At 41.1% G+C, this 14,223-nt stretch overlaps 2 protein-coding genes across 2 annotated transcripts; one reads left to right on the top strand and one right to left on the bottom strand.

The window, feature by feature from the left end:
- Window positions 1–3,251: 3,251 nt before the first annotated feature.
- LOC133972057 (protein-glutamine gamma-glutamyltransferase E-like) lies at window positions 3,252–5,362 on the top strand. Its single transcript, XM_062409253.1, has 4 exons — window positions 3,252–3,469; window positions 3,562–3,725; window positions 3,835–3,968; window positions 4,496–5,362. The coding sequence occupies exons 1-4, from the start codon at window positions 3,307–3,309 to the stop codon at window positions 4,641–4,643; spliced, it is 609 nt and encodes a 202-aa protein (XP_062265237.1). The 5' UTR covers window positions 3,252–3,306; the 3' UTR covers window positions 4,644–5,362.
- Window positions 4,479–9,771, bottom strand: LOC133972049 (receptor-type tyrosine-protein phosphatase C-like). Its single transcript, XM_062409240.1, has 9 exons — window positions 9,553–9,771; window positions 9,351–9,461; window positions 8,858–9,025; window positions 8,595–8,747; window positions 6,644–6,781; window positions 6,187–6,392; window positions 6,036–6,096; window positions 5,806–5,911; window positions 4,479–4,618 (listed from the first exon to the last, which is right to left on the bottom strand). The coding sequence occupies exons 1-9, from the start codon at window positions 9,686–9,688 to the stop codon at window positions 4,600–4,602; spliced, it is 1,098 nt and encodes a 365-aa protein (XP_062265224.1). The 5' UTR covers window positions 9,689–9,771; the 3' UTR covers window positions 4,479–4,599.
- Window positions 9,772–14,223: the final 4,452 nt, after the last annotated feature.

Raw genomic sequence — 14,223 nt, forward strand, 5'->3', positions numbered from 1 at the left:
GTCAGAGACAAACTTCCAGTGAAGCGGACAGTCCAGTTACGTGAGATTTATCTTTTAACAGATGTAAATCTCCGCACAATATCTCTGACGGTAACACGTTAAAAGGAAGCGCCGGCTTGTTACAGACTTCTCAAAACACAGTAGACAAAGGAACCGGATGTGACGTCTCCGTTCGTCATGTGTTACACGGCGTAAAACAGATTATCGATGTACAAACAAACAAAACACTCAAATAAAATGACAACAAAGTATTTAAACTAGTCTCTGCCCAGACAATAAAGCCTCTTACTGTGACCTCCGCAGTGTTGCTTGCACGTGGCGCGCGGATTTTCCGGAAGTCCAGTGAATCTCGTGTTGTGTTCCTCGGGGTACATGCGGTCAGCGAATCCCCGGAAATAGATGAAGAAGTCATGGCTTGAGCTTGATAGCACTGGTTCATCTGTTGCAGCGGCTTCATGCTGGGCCGGATAGAGCGAATTTCTCTTGCTCATGGAAAAGAATTAACCTTCGTTCGTCTTCTTTGACGGAATTCTGCCTCGTCTCTTCTGCAGGGATGATCAGCTGTTGCGCAACTGTGGATTGTGGAAAGAAAGTCTGTGATGCTCGGCCTGCGAGCGAGTTCCTGTGCGCGGCCTTTTCAAGTTAAAAACAAAAACAGTCTTTCAAAATAAGATTCAACTTAAGATAAAAGAAAAATGAAAGAAATAAAAGAAAATAATTCTGGTTGCCCCCTTTAGCAACTAAATCATCTGAAGACCCGGAGGGGTCTGTTGACGTCTTCAGAGCAGGGTAAAATGGCTGAGATTATTTGGAGTCTAAGTGGTTTTATTCTACCTGAGAGGTCCTCCTCCTTGAGGAGTTGGTCATAGGATGATGCTGGCTTTAAGCCAATTGAGTGACAGAGCTTGACCCCAGTAGGAGGGGCTCGGCCCTCACTGGGCGTCTACAGACCCAGCAGGGGTTCCCCTGGTCCTGCGGGGGGCTTGAAACCTGCTAGGGGTTACTTGAAACTGCCAGGTAAAAGTACTCACAGGGGGATCGGAATGTTCCACAAGGCCTTGATCTATACTAACCTATGTGTAGATTTTCTTTGTGTTAACCTCTGACCTGTGTCTGGTGGCCATCCGCTGGGCTCTGGCCCAACATAAGTATGAATTTCTGCCAACTGTACTCTGCCTCACACGGGGCACCATAAATGTTGTGCAATAATGCTTAAAAAGTGATACCATAGAATGTTGTGCCTTTAGGCATTCAGTTCATTTGGTTATTAAAATAAAATATAAAACATTAATATTTAGAACATTAATATTAAATCATAACTTTAGTTGGTAAAGTTGTCTCGGGGATCCACCCTTCAAAGGAAGGGAAAAGATAGCCAATTTATTGATTAAGATCAGTCTCATTTAGATGTAGTTCAATTATAAATCTCAATATTTACTATTAAAGATTATATAATGAACAGTGAAGGTTATGGAGTTCTTGACAGTGTAGCGGTTGGCAAAATTCACTTAAGCAACATTAATGAAAGAACATTTGTGAAGGAAAACATTTATCACGAACATAATAAAGTATAAAAACACAAATTACTTACGTCTAACTAACAAAGGTGTGTACGTGAGTGTGTGTGTGTGTATGTAAACAAGGAGGGTTCTCAAAATGGTGGCTTGCCAAAAGGGTAACACCTTCCTGTGGGCTTTTAAGATTAAGATTAAGACCAAGATGCATTTATTTTTAAGATGGCCCCTAAGATAGCAGCCCCCCCCCCCCTTTCTTCTGAGGTTGCTTCACGACCGATAGCGGGGGAAGGTTTAACTAGGGGAAATGGTATGCGTGTGTCTGTGTTGATGTTAAACAGATAATGAGAGAGTCAGAGAGGAAGCCTGTGGCAAGCCTAAGTAGTAACTTTCATGTGACTTATAACTACAACAGCATATATCAAACTTATAAACACCACACATAATCAAATAAACAGTCTTGCTTAGTCTAGTATCATTATTAAGCCCAGATTATGTTACCAGTCCGAGGGAAAGGGGAAAAGAAGTCACAGTCCAGTTCAGTGCAATTCTGTGTGGTCTCTGGTTTGTCGTAAGGTTTCTGCATTCGGAGTTGTGTTGAGCTGTGATGCTCATGCTTGTTGAATCTTACCTACAGGACATCGAGTCGCTGCTAGGAGTTTGGAAAAGCTTGATTTGAGAGGCGGTTTCCTTGAGAAGATGAGCTGGAAGCTGCAACTCTGCGTTCCTCTCGTTGGATGCGAAGAGAAGGGTTGAGCTGGGGAAATCAGGTTTCTCCCTCTCGCCGATGCAGGAGGAGAAGCCGGCAGCCTCACTCCTTGAAGAGCTGTGGAAAAGAGGAAGAATTGGGGCACTTATATTGGCCCGGTGACCTCACAGGTCATGGGCCAGAGTGACCAATAGGAATTGACCCTAGAGGTTTTTCACACGTCCGTGCTAAGTTGTCCAGACCCATGGAAACATTTATTCAACGTGTCCTTTGATCAAATCAGTGTGCCCCCCCCCAAAGGGTCTGACAAGGAGAGGGACGTATTCAAGAACGCCCTCACCAGAGACCTCACCATAGACAAGGAGGAGGGGGACAGCGGGGCGGAGACGGAGAACGTGACGCCAAAGGACAACAAGACGGCAACGGAGAATGACACAGAAGCAGAGAATCAGACGGGAGGAGCAGGTGAAGAGACGGAGGGGAACGAGGTGGTGATTGATACCTCGGGAGGAGCAGGTGAGGTCGTCCCAGAGGTCATTGCACGCCCTCCGATGTGTCCATGCGATTTGAGGAGGTATGTCACAGAAGCTTGGAAGGATGTTTTCAGGTTGTCTGTCCTTCTGTCCCTTTATTGTGAATACGATAGCTCAGGAACGCCATGAGGCAATTTATTCAAATTTGGAGGTCAAATATAGAGGTCGGAGGTCGAAGGTCACAGTGATTTAATATGAGTCTGGAAAAAAATATATAAGGGAACTGAAACTGTAAGTTTTTCTAGTGCTGTAGAATCTGACTAATTCTGCTGTTATCCAAACTTTTAATCAAGTCTTGATATTTAACATTTAAACTATAATCTTAATGACACGATAAACTATAAATAAAAATATATAACCTGGAAATCATTTTTTTAACTTACAATATAAATATCAATGCAAATATCAATAAACATTGATATAAATATCAATGTTTATTCTGTAAACAACCTGGATATGAAAGCTAAAGTTTTCATATACAATGTGTGGCGGAACATAAACCTGCTTCTGTCTCTTAGTCCTACTTCATTTGTTGCAATTGTCCAAACCAATGAACGGGATGGACGTGAGCATTAAGCTGTTGCTTCACAGCAAGTCCACTTTCGCCAGGCTGCTGTCCATCAACATCAGCGTCCAGGCCATGAGCTACAACGGCTCCTCGGCCGGGAACATCCAGTCCGAGGTGAAGGAGGAGACGATGCAGCCTGGGACAGGTGAATCTTCTTCTGGATCCTGGAAGTGTTTAAAAAAAACCTCTTATGTTCTCTTTGAATTTTTGTGTGAACCAACTTTGAATCTCCTCCAGAACGGTCCGTCCCCATCCTGGTCCCGTTCTCGGCCTATCACAAGCTCATGGTGGAGTGTGACAGCATGAAGGTCACAGCCATGGTCAATGACAAATACAAGCCGGAGCAAGTCTACCTGGCAGAGAATGACATTGTGCTGATGGATCCTCCTTTCATCTTAACAGTGAGTACACTAAAAAACCATTGTTGTTTCTATGAATCATCTCAGACATGCAGGTTCTGTCGGGCGCATTCGAACAATATGTTAAAAACTTCAAATGTGTGTGTTCCAGGTTTCCAGAACGACCAGACTGCAACAAGAAACCAGTGGAGTTTTGATTTTCAAGAACCCGGCAGACGAGACGCTGACGGGATGCAGACTGACTCTGTCTGGAAGTGGAGTATTTAAAAAGGAGGAGGACTGCAAGTAGGTGTTTGTGTGTGTGTGTGTGTGTGTGTGTAAAGTTGATTTATTTAAATGATCAAACATTGACTTGAATCCTGCAGCTAATCTGTGATAAAATGATAAAATAACAACAATCATCATCAGACGTAACTAAAGCACTAAATGACGCCCTCATTTATTTTCTATTTACGGTGAAGTCACAAAGGAAATTGCTGGAGAATTGAAAAAAAAGCTTTATTTGTTTTCAAGTCGTATTATACATTTATCACTAATTTCAAATTTCTCTATATATCGTCAGGACTTAAAGACATAATAACTTGAAGATATAAAAAACAACAAAACAAAAGAAGTAAATGTTGTCAAACTTTAAACTCGCAGCTGAAGAAGCAAATGAAGCAAATGTAAAACCAGCACATTTTAAAAAGAGAGTTTTAATGATCGACTCTCAGCTTAAGTTGCAATATTGAAAGGTTTTCCAGTTAAATTTTGCCAATAAACGCTGCTGCTGTAAATGTAGAATTCCTCATGGTCCTCTGTGTCTCTCCCAGGCTCCCGGACCTGGCACCAAAACAACAGTTCCGTATCAACATCTTCTTTTATCCCTACAAGACGGGAAAGAAGACAATCACGGCCGTCTTCGACTGCTCCACCTTCAGGGACATCCAGGCCACCTGCAAGATCGAGGTCACAGAGTAACGTCTCAAACAGTGACCTTTATAAGAGAGATAACAAACCGCTGTGAACTTCACTCAGAACCAACAAGCTTTCTCGCAGCTTCGCATTATCCACTTTTATATGATAAAGCCCGGTGATGGACCGCTGCTTAAAAAAGAAGAAAACGAGAAAGATGCCAAACATACTACACATGAACATTTAAATGTATCTGCTTAAATACGTTGATTTCTTTAAGGTCTGACTTGGATCCCAGCTGGTTTTTAAAGTCTGATCCTGAAACTAGATTCTCATCAGAATGTTTGAATTTGCTTGAACAAAGTTATTCAGTTGGTTTGCTCTTGAGGATAAATCTCCTGCAGGGATCTCTAGGTAACAGTGGCCTCTGCTGGATAGACTGAAGACAAACTCTTCATTCTCTTAAATAGAAACCTAACAACTGCTGCTCCCCGTCTCATGATGCGTTCAGGAAAACATGGTAGAAAAGGGTTCTCAACTCAGGGGTGAAGCGTTTTACTCTTATCGAAGATTTTAGGAAAAGTCAAGACAAAAACACAACTGCTGGTGACCAAATTAAATGAATAAATCTTCAAACGTACAAGGGACATTCACTATCTTGTCCTATATTCTAAAATGCAAACACAATGGGAAATGTTCATGTTTTTTGTGTGTTTCCACGGTGCTTTACTACAAAGAGTTTTTCTTTATGTTGTTGGGGTCAATAAAAATCTGAATTGAAAAGAGTTGATAGAATGCTGTGTCAGATTGTTGCTTTATAAATTATTAAAAAACAACAAACAGTTATACAACACTACATTGCATAATCAGTAGTTGTACAGCTTATCTAAAGAAGCAGCTCTCAAAATACACAGGTGACACCTACATTTTCACCACTTTCTAATTTTCTTTAAGAATTTTTTTTTTGAGATAACAATCCTTAGAATTTCAATACGGCCTCACTGCCTGTCAGGGCCCTAATTATATGAAGTGAAATACAGATTAGAGTACCACTGATGATGTTCCTTTGTGAAGTACTATTCTTGTAACGTAAATAAGAAGATATTTTCTTATCAGTGAAACAAAATCTGCAGGTTAATTCATCTTAAATAAATAAAATGATAAAAACAAAACCCTTAGGTAATCTGACAGAAACACAGATGTAAGATTTATGCAGAATCCTTCTCACTGGGACTTCCTGGACCTCAAGTCATAGATCTTGTAGATGACGAGCAGCAGAGCCACAGACGTGAGGAGGATGTGGAAGACGTGAAAAACAATTCCAGAATTGACATCTGTAAAATGGGATTGATGAAGAACAACATTAACATAATGCATAGAATTAGATGTAAAAAAGAAATCTGTGCTTTAACGAAGAAACGTGAGATAAATGGAGGCATTGATTGAAATGGAACATACATTCAGTAGAAATTTGCTTTGTGATGGGGTTGCTCTCAAACAGACTGTTGGCAGCAGTCACCTGGAAAGATGGAGAATCTTTCTGTCACTTAAAGCATTAGAAGAAAAATCAGGTTTAAAACAGTGACTGTAAAAAGAAGGAGACTCAAACCTTCACTGTGTAGTTCGTAGAGTACTTCAGGTTCTTGAATTCAAATTCACATGTTTCATCATTTCTTTCCACAGAGCTACCACCATCATGAAGTTGTGCTTTGAATATTCTCTCAGGGCCATTGAAGATTTGAGAATGATTGCAGGTCACAATGATCGTATTATGGTCTTTAACCTCCAGCTTCAGATTATGTACATCCTCTGGTACTGTAGGAAATTCAAGAAAAAACGTTTACAACACTGTATGCGTCCTCCAAAAAAGTTTCAACACTTAACAGTATAATGAAGTGAAATAGGGGACTTATATTTATTTAGATGCAGATCCAAATAAGAATCCAGATCTAGTGAATTTAAATATGGTTTCCTAAGAAGTCTGTTGGTCAGGTATTAGTTCCACTGAGTGCCGTTCTAGTTGTGCTACAAAAAGTTCAACTGGTTTCATTCTGTTTGTCACTGACCTCCAATCTTAGTTTTCTGTTTAACTTGAAAAGGCTTCCTGGCTTCCAAGTCGTTGGAGGGTTGGACCCAGCAGGTGTAGACCGTGTATGGCTGCAGATCAGTAATGTAGCAGGTTCCTACTGAAGTCTGATTTAACACTGTGACACAGTTTCACAAGTTGTTAGTTTATGCTCTAGATAACAGATACAAAATTATAGCAACATAAAACAGCACTTTGTTTTCTGCCTTTTTTTTGGGGGGGGGGGTCAAGTTTCCCATTAAGTAAGAACATTTTTCACTAATCAGTTCATATCATCTATGCAGCCCTGCAAGCTTCAACTATTTAAGTCAGACAACTCACGTTTGAAATGATTTTCGCATTAACAGAACATAGGTTGAGTTTTTTGCTTGCGTACATGAAACTGTACATAAAGATGGACGCCACGACTCCACCTCCACCTGTTGAGAAAAACCGAAGCCAAAATAACTTTTACATGGGGGCTGGCTTCCATCTTGTGCTTTTGATATAATTTGAGAGTCTGTGCAAGCTAAAGTTGCATCGTGTAGCCTCAGTATCAAGATTCCGTTGATACACATGCTCGACCAATCATGAGTCAATCCCAGCTGCCATTCGTGACGTTTAAACTGATTGGACTTGATTGGGAAAGGCACGCACCTGTCTATATAAGACCTTACAGCTAACAGTGCATTTCAGAGCAAATGAGAATCATGAGGTCGAAGGAACTGCCCAAGGAGCTTAGAGACAGAATTGTGAAAAGGCACAGATCTGGCAAAGGTTACAAAATAATTTCTGCAGCACTCAAGGTTCTTAAGAGCACAGTGGCCTCCATAATCCTTAAATGGAAGAAGTTTGGGATGACCAGAACTCTTCCTAGACCTGGCCGTCCAGCCAAACTGAGCAATCCTGGGAGAAGAGCCTTGGTGAGAGAGGTAAAGAAGATTCCAAAGATCACTGTGGCTGAGGTCCACAGATGCAGTACGGAGATGGGAGAAAGTTCCATAAAGTCAACTATCACTGCAGCCCTCCACTAGTCTGGGCTTTATGGCAGAGTGGCCAGACGGAATACCTCTCCTCATTAAAAGACATATGAAAGCCTGCATAGAGTTTGCCAAAAAACACATGAAGGACTCCCAGACTATGAGAAATAAGATTCTCTGGTCTGATGAGACCAAGATTGAACTTTTTAGCGTTAATTCTAAGCCGTATGTGTGGAGAAAACCAGGCACTGCTCATCACCTGCCCAATACAATCCCAAAAGTGAAACATGGTGGTGGCAGCATCTTGCTATGGGGGTGTTTTTCAGCTGCAGGGACAGGATGACTGGTTGCAATTGAAGGAAAGATGAATGCGGCCAAGTACAGAGATATCCTGGAAGAAAACCTCTTCCAGAGTGCTCTGGACCTCAAACTTGGCCGAAGGTTCACCCTCCAACAAGACTATGACCCTAGCACACAGCTAAAATAACAAAGGAGTGGCTTCGGAACAACTTTGTGACCATTCTTGACTGGCCCAGCAAGAGCCCTGACCTAAACCCAATTGAGCATCTCTGGAGAGACCTGAAAATGGCTGTCCACCAACGTTCACCATCCAACCTGACGGAACTCGAGAGGATCTGCAAGAAAGATTGGCAGAGGATCCCCAAGTCCAGTTGTGAAGAACTTGTTGCATCATTCTCAAGAAGACTACATTTCTGTTTTTTTTTTGTCAAGATGGGTGGGATAAAAATTTGTATGCACTTTAAGGGAGCTGATTCGTGGTTCATCTTTCAGTCTATGATTTAAACCTATGGCATGCATAAATGTTAGCTTGGAGCAATGTAAATGATAGAAATGTCCACATTACATTTCTTTACTTCAACGAATGAGTGAAACCATCTCCAGCATCTTCAGAAGTGAAGAAAAGAAACAAGGAAGAATAAAAGCATGAGGGACTTAATCTATTTCACTTACACCTTATACGTTGGGATGAATCTCCACAGCGGCAGTCGAACAAAAGCTTTGGAAGATTCTGAAACACGTCTTTACATCTGTTACTGGTCGTGGTCCAAGTCAGCTGAGAGGATGTGTTGGTGGTACTGGTATTGGTGAAGTCTATTTCGAGATCTGCTGGGACAAGTGAGACATGTGGACCACAGACCTGAGAACTGACATCTCAGTCATTCCCTCCTCAGTGTCTGAGGACAAAAGCTGTCGTCCAGTAAACGTCTACATACCACAGTCGATCCGGACGTGGACTTCAGTTGTGTTGTATACGTTGACATTGTTCTTGTCCTTGATGAGACCGATACACTCGTAGTCCGTGAACGGCTCCAGCTCAGATAGATTCTTAGTCTCATTGAATCTGTGAATCTCTGGGTAGTAGCCTCGACGAGGATAGAAAACTTTAAGAGACATTGATTATGTTATTAATCTTATTATTGTACTATCATATAATAATTATAATGGGTTAAATTCCATATTCATTAATGTAAATTCACTTGTAGGAAACCACTGTTGATGTGTTCATAAAGGAGTTCAGACAATACATCATATTTATTTTCACACAAATTTGTTTGCGTTGGTGTTTTCGTGAGTAATTAAGAATCTTAGAAAAATGCAGGTCACTTCAGTTTAAAGTGGAACTGGACATTAGTAAATTAATATCATCACCTCTTTCAATGTAAATCTATGTATAATGTTGCAGTCACACAAAGACTTTCCACTTACTATGACAGGTGTAATTAATGGAGAGGTTGCAGTTTGGAGGTAATTCTGCTTTAAATTCTACAGGAAATTGTGTTGGAGCAGTTTGATTTATATTTTTGACATCTAAAAAATCTGTGGAAAAAGAAGAGCAGACATAAAACATGAGGAACTAAGTTCTAAAGGACATGCATTTCAAAATAACAGTACAAACTGTTACGCATACCGCGGGTGATGCTTCTGTTGAACTGAAAGGAAGTGTTGGTGCAGGAGGTGAAGGTGAAAGTCATATTAGAGCAAATGTCATCAGAACCAGGTTTGAAACAGACGGTGTTGTTGCCACATTGCAGATCTGGGATCATATCTGGAGTTGTTTGTAAAGAGCTGATGTCCCATCCAGATTGGTAACACACAGTAAAGTAGCAGTTGGCATCTTCAATGTCATCTTCACCTGAAATACACAAGGGATTAACAAATATCTGCTTGTTTGACAGTACTATCTTTTAATTTGAAACATTAATTTAACCAACATAAATTTTTTGACTCACTTATTGGATCTGTCATGGAATCATTTACAGTCATGCGTTCGCAGGGTGTTGGTCGGTCTTTATCGTAAAGTGTCACATTCAGCTCATATTTAGTGCAGGGCTTCAGCTGTTTGATTTCATGGGATGAACTTCGATTTGAATGAGGAGCTGAGGATCTTGCTGCAGTCTGTGGTTTCCCTTCTTCATGAATCATTATGGAGTTAATAACAGGTTTAACTGCCGAGCTTGTGATGTTAATCTGGAGGCCAAACTTGATGGGTTTTACAGTGTAATTACCTGCAGACAAAATCAACAGAATTAAAATAAAACGGGTCATAGAAAAACACAGACACCAGATAATAACAATATGATCACCTGTTTTCTAGAAATTCACTTCAAAGTGCTTTACATACAATATAGATAACAAAAAAAGACCTTTAATAGAAAAGGAAATACAAAAGTAAACAGCAACATTACATTTAAAAAGATTGAAGATGAAGAAAATCTAAAAATATGTTTTTGACTTTATTGGTTCAGAACCAAATTAAAATCCAGATGTTGAATTTAAATGTGGTTCCATAAGCGGGGTGAGGTTTGGATTCTGCTCAGTGCCATTCTAGTTATAACATAAAATTTTCTAGAGAATATATGATTTTATGAGCTGATACTCACACTCTAGCGGCGGAGCTGTAGGGCAACGCACTTCAAGGTGAAAAGAGGAAAACAAAACATCACTACATGATCAATCAACATCTGTGAAATAATCAGTTGTCACTATGACAAAATGTCTTCAATCTCTGAGTCACTTGGAACAGATACTACTCACAGTAACAAGTGCTGCTGTCACTTTCTGCTGTCTGGACTCACATTAATACACAATCTCATCACACTCTCCCATGTTAGAAGAGAAAATTCCAACCTGGGGTGGTGTTATTCACTGTGTTGTTGAGCCAGGTGACTTCAGGTGAGGTCAGGGGTGAAGGGTCTTTCGTGTCGCTGGTTTTAGGTGAGGCGGTGGGAGCATTGGCTGCAGGAAGGAGAGCACGATGGAGGTCACCTTCACTTGACTGCCAACAGTCTTACCTGATACGATGCTTAACTACGGTGGCTGAGATGTGTCAGACAAGCGTTGGAACGAATAACACAAACCTGCTGAAAGTGTTGCTGCTTTAATATTAGATTCTTGTCTATTTGAGGTGTGATGGTACAGGTGTGTTCTTCCTGTTTGGATGCTCCAAGCACCTGATGTCTAACACCTCAAACAGCCAAGACTCTCATTTTTATTAGCCAATTTGTTTTGTCTTTTTTACAAACGACTGCTCGTTTTACCCACACAACAGTGACTTGACCTCTCACAGTCACAGCTCAACTCATTGTCAACAACTGCTGTAGCTTCTATATTAGTGTTTTGGCTTCTTTTTTGTGTTGTGGCTTCAACATTCATGTTGTGTCTTCTACATTTGTGTTGTGGCCTTTACATACTTGTTGTGGCATCTATATTCACGTTGTGGCTTCAACATTCGTGTTGTGTCTTCTACATTAGTGTTGTGGCTTTTACATACTTCTCACTCACCTGGTACAATGTGCCTTTGACCTGGAATCACAGAAGAGAAATATTGTGTCAACAGTTGCGATGCAGTTTTTCTATTTGTCATAATAGTGAAGCTGAATGTTGTGGAGAATATGTCATATCTTAGTTTTTTTTGAAGAAATCTTAATTTGAACTTTTTATTAAAGCATTTTCTTCCTCTTGTTCAACAAAACTCTGGTGGGAACGATCAGGCCAAAAGAGCAAAGCCTCCATTTTCTTACTAAGTCGTCTGTGGGGCCTGTTTGCCAAGACGATGTGGCAATAGCATCACTTGCTATCTCAGAAGACAAACCACCACTTCCTGCCTGACACCAAAACTTAGAGTCACCCTAACTTACATCATTTGGACACATCACTCGCTTTTATTGAATAACAAATTGACCATTTCTGTTACCTCGTTTTTAACAAATGAAAAACATACCATCACAAAGTCTTATTTAAAGTAATATTTGTGCTCTATGGATTGAATGTAAAATGAAATCAATGAAATAGCCTAACTTGTTGTTTTAGAGACGATTTTGGCAACAATTCATAATTCCTGATTTATCAAACTAGACTGGCTCAGCATCTTCGTATAAGTTAAAGTTGGTGAAGTGATCAACCTGTGGATTCCTCTGTGTCATTGTCCTGCTATAATAAGAAATGCTCTGCTGTGTAAACATTTGATTTTGATTTGTTCTGTATTGATACGTTATTTTCATGTATTTTTTACATTTCATTTATTTACCGGAAACAGTTCAGTGCTTTGTGAAGCCGTCTCACCACTGATGAGTAGCCGACTCCAGTAACATGGCAAAGCATTGACCTACAGACAGGTTCATCACTTTTTCCCGCTGTCATTTTTTCCCTATTTTTAGCACGTTTCTGTATTAGCTTGTGTTGTGCCCTTCAAATTGTTGAAGTTGTGTTTCTTATTTTGAAGTGTGTTGGTCTCTCTGGTGTTGGGATCTACAGTCACAGAGACTGTAAACATGAGGCCTTGTGGGGAATTCCGATCCAGCCTCAGGTACTTTGGGGGAGCAAGCCACAGTCGAAACTGTCAATGACCCCTGCTGTGTCTTTAGCCGCTCCTCAGATTTTGAACTCTGACCTTCCTATTGGCCTAAGACCCTTAGCCTTGCTAGAAGGCGGGAGTCACCTCCAAGGTACTATTTAAGGTCAGACCCAGCTAAAATAGTTCTTTCCAGTTCCACTCACAATAGAGCTAACATCTCCAGTTTAGTTCTTAGTGATCCAGAGGAGACAAAGGAAACAAATTCAACAGCTGTTTGATCTTTCTGAAGTTTATTTTAAACTTATTTTTTGTAGTTCACTTTTAGTTTCAAGCTACTTTTTCTAATCCAATTTAAGCTTAACTTATCTTTTTTTAGTACATCGTAAGCTTATTTCTTCCTATTTTTCCCTTAAAGCTTTTACTCTGAATAGCTTCCTTTTAGTTGCTTTTATTTTTCGAATCGAGCGCGGCAGAAACTTCCCCTCACTCGCTGGCCGAGCACAGAGACACTCTCCCCGCCATCCACGGACAATCCGGCCACGGTTTCTTTCCTGCAGACGGGCAAAGACCTTGCCAAGGAGAAAGAGACGCATCCTCTCCAATTCGGCCCAGCATCATCTCGCCGCCGCATCCGCGGCTCCGCGATCAGCCTCCTGAGGCCAGGACCCCATCCACTTCATCCTTCCGGAATTCGTGCAACTACGGTCATGCACGAAACTCCGCGAAGCAACACGAAGTAAAAGAGGCATTTGTCTGGGCAGAGTCTAGTTTAATATTTAGCGTGCTGTTATATGATTGTGCTTTTATAGAAAGACCGCCGTGTCGATCTTATTGTGAAAAGCGCGCGGTGACGATCCGGCGCTTCCTGTTTGATTCGTGTTTCCGTCAGGCCGATCTCACAGAAGACGTGCATCTGTTAAAAGACACCTCTCACGTAGCTGGTTTGCCGGCCTCACTGTGTGATCGCCTCTGACGGCGTTTTTAGGATCATCTCCGATCTGTGTTACTGCATTTTTCTCTCTCTCTCTCCCTTTTGTTCTCCCACATCCGCCGACACACACATCCTCGCCGTCGCACACACATATAGTCACATTACATATAGTCATTCTGAGATCAAGGGGGTCTGAACACACCTCGACGCCATTCGGCGCTAAAGCTAAGCTAAGACAAAGAATCCCTTTGTCCTCCCTCAACCTTTGTCTCACGTGTGTTTTAAGTCGGCCATCTTTGACCATCTTGACTCTAAGTTACGTGGTCCGTCGACCATTGATTGCAATACACATCGAGGCCCGGCCTCCATTCGGACTCCAAATTCCTTAGGCGACTCCGCCATTTTGAGTTGTAGTCCTGGTGTATATGACATCACCAATTTTGTAGTCAAACCCCCAGGGTTAAGCCAGCCCTCTTAAACTTCGTGAGTCATCGACCCCCCTTTTTCTCTCACACACACACACACACACCCCCACCCACTCACACACACACACGCACATAAGAACACACACACAACCCTATCAGAAGGATTTGCAGTGGGATTAATTGTGATGAATGTGCTGCGACTGTATTGGATATAGCGGATTGTGTTAAGTGAAGAATCATTTGGAACAACATTGACCTTTTCTTTTATATCTTTTAATAAATCCTTTTATACTTAAAGTATTTGAATCTTGTGATTATTGGTGCATGTTTATGTGAACACAGTTGGATAATGATAGCCAGTGCTTGAACTCAACCCTTCATCGTTTATTATATAATCATTAAAATAAACTATTGATTAACTTTATCAGA

Source organism: Platichthys flesus, chromosome 2 (assembly GCF_949316205.1).
Source record: "Platichthys flesus chromosome 2, fPlaFle2.1, whole genome shotgun sequence".
In the NCBI taxonomy this organism is placed as follows: domain Eukaryota; kingdom Metazoa; phylum Chordata; class Actinopteri; order Pleuronectiformes; family Pleuronectidae; genus Platichthys; species Platichthys flesus.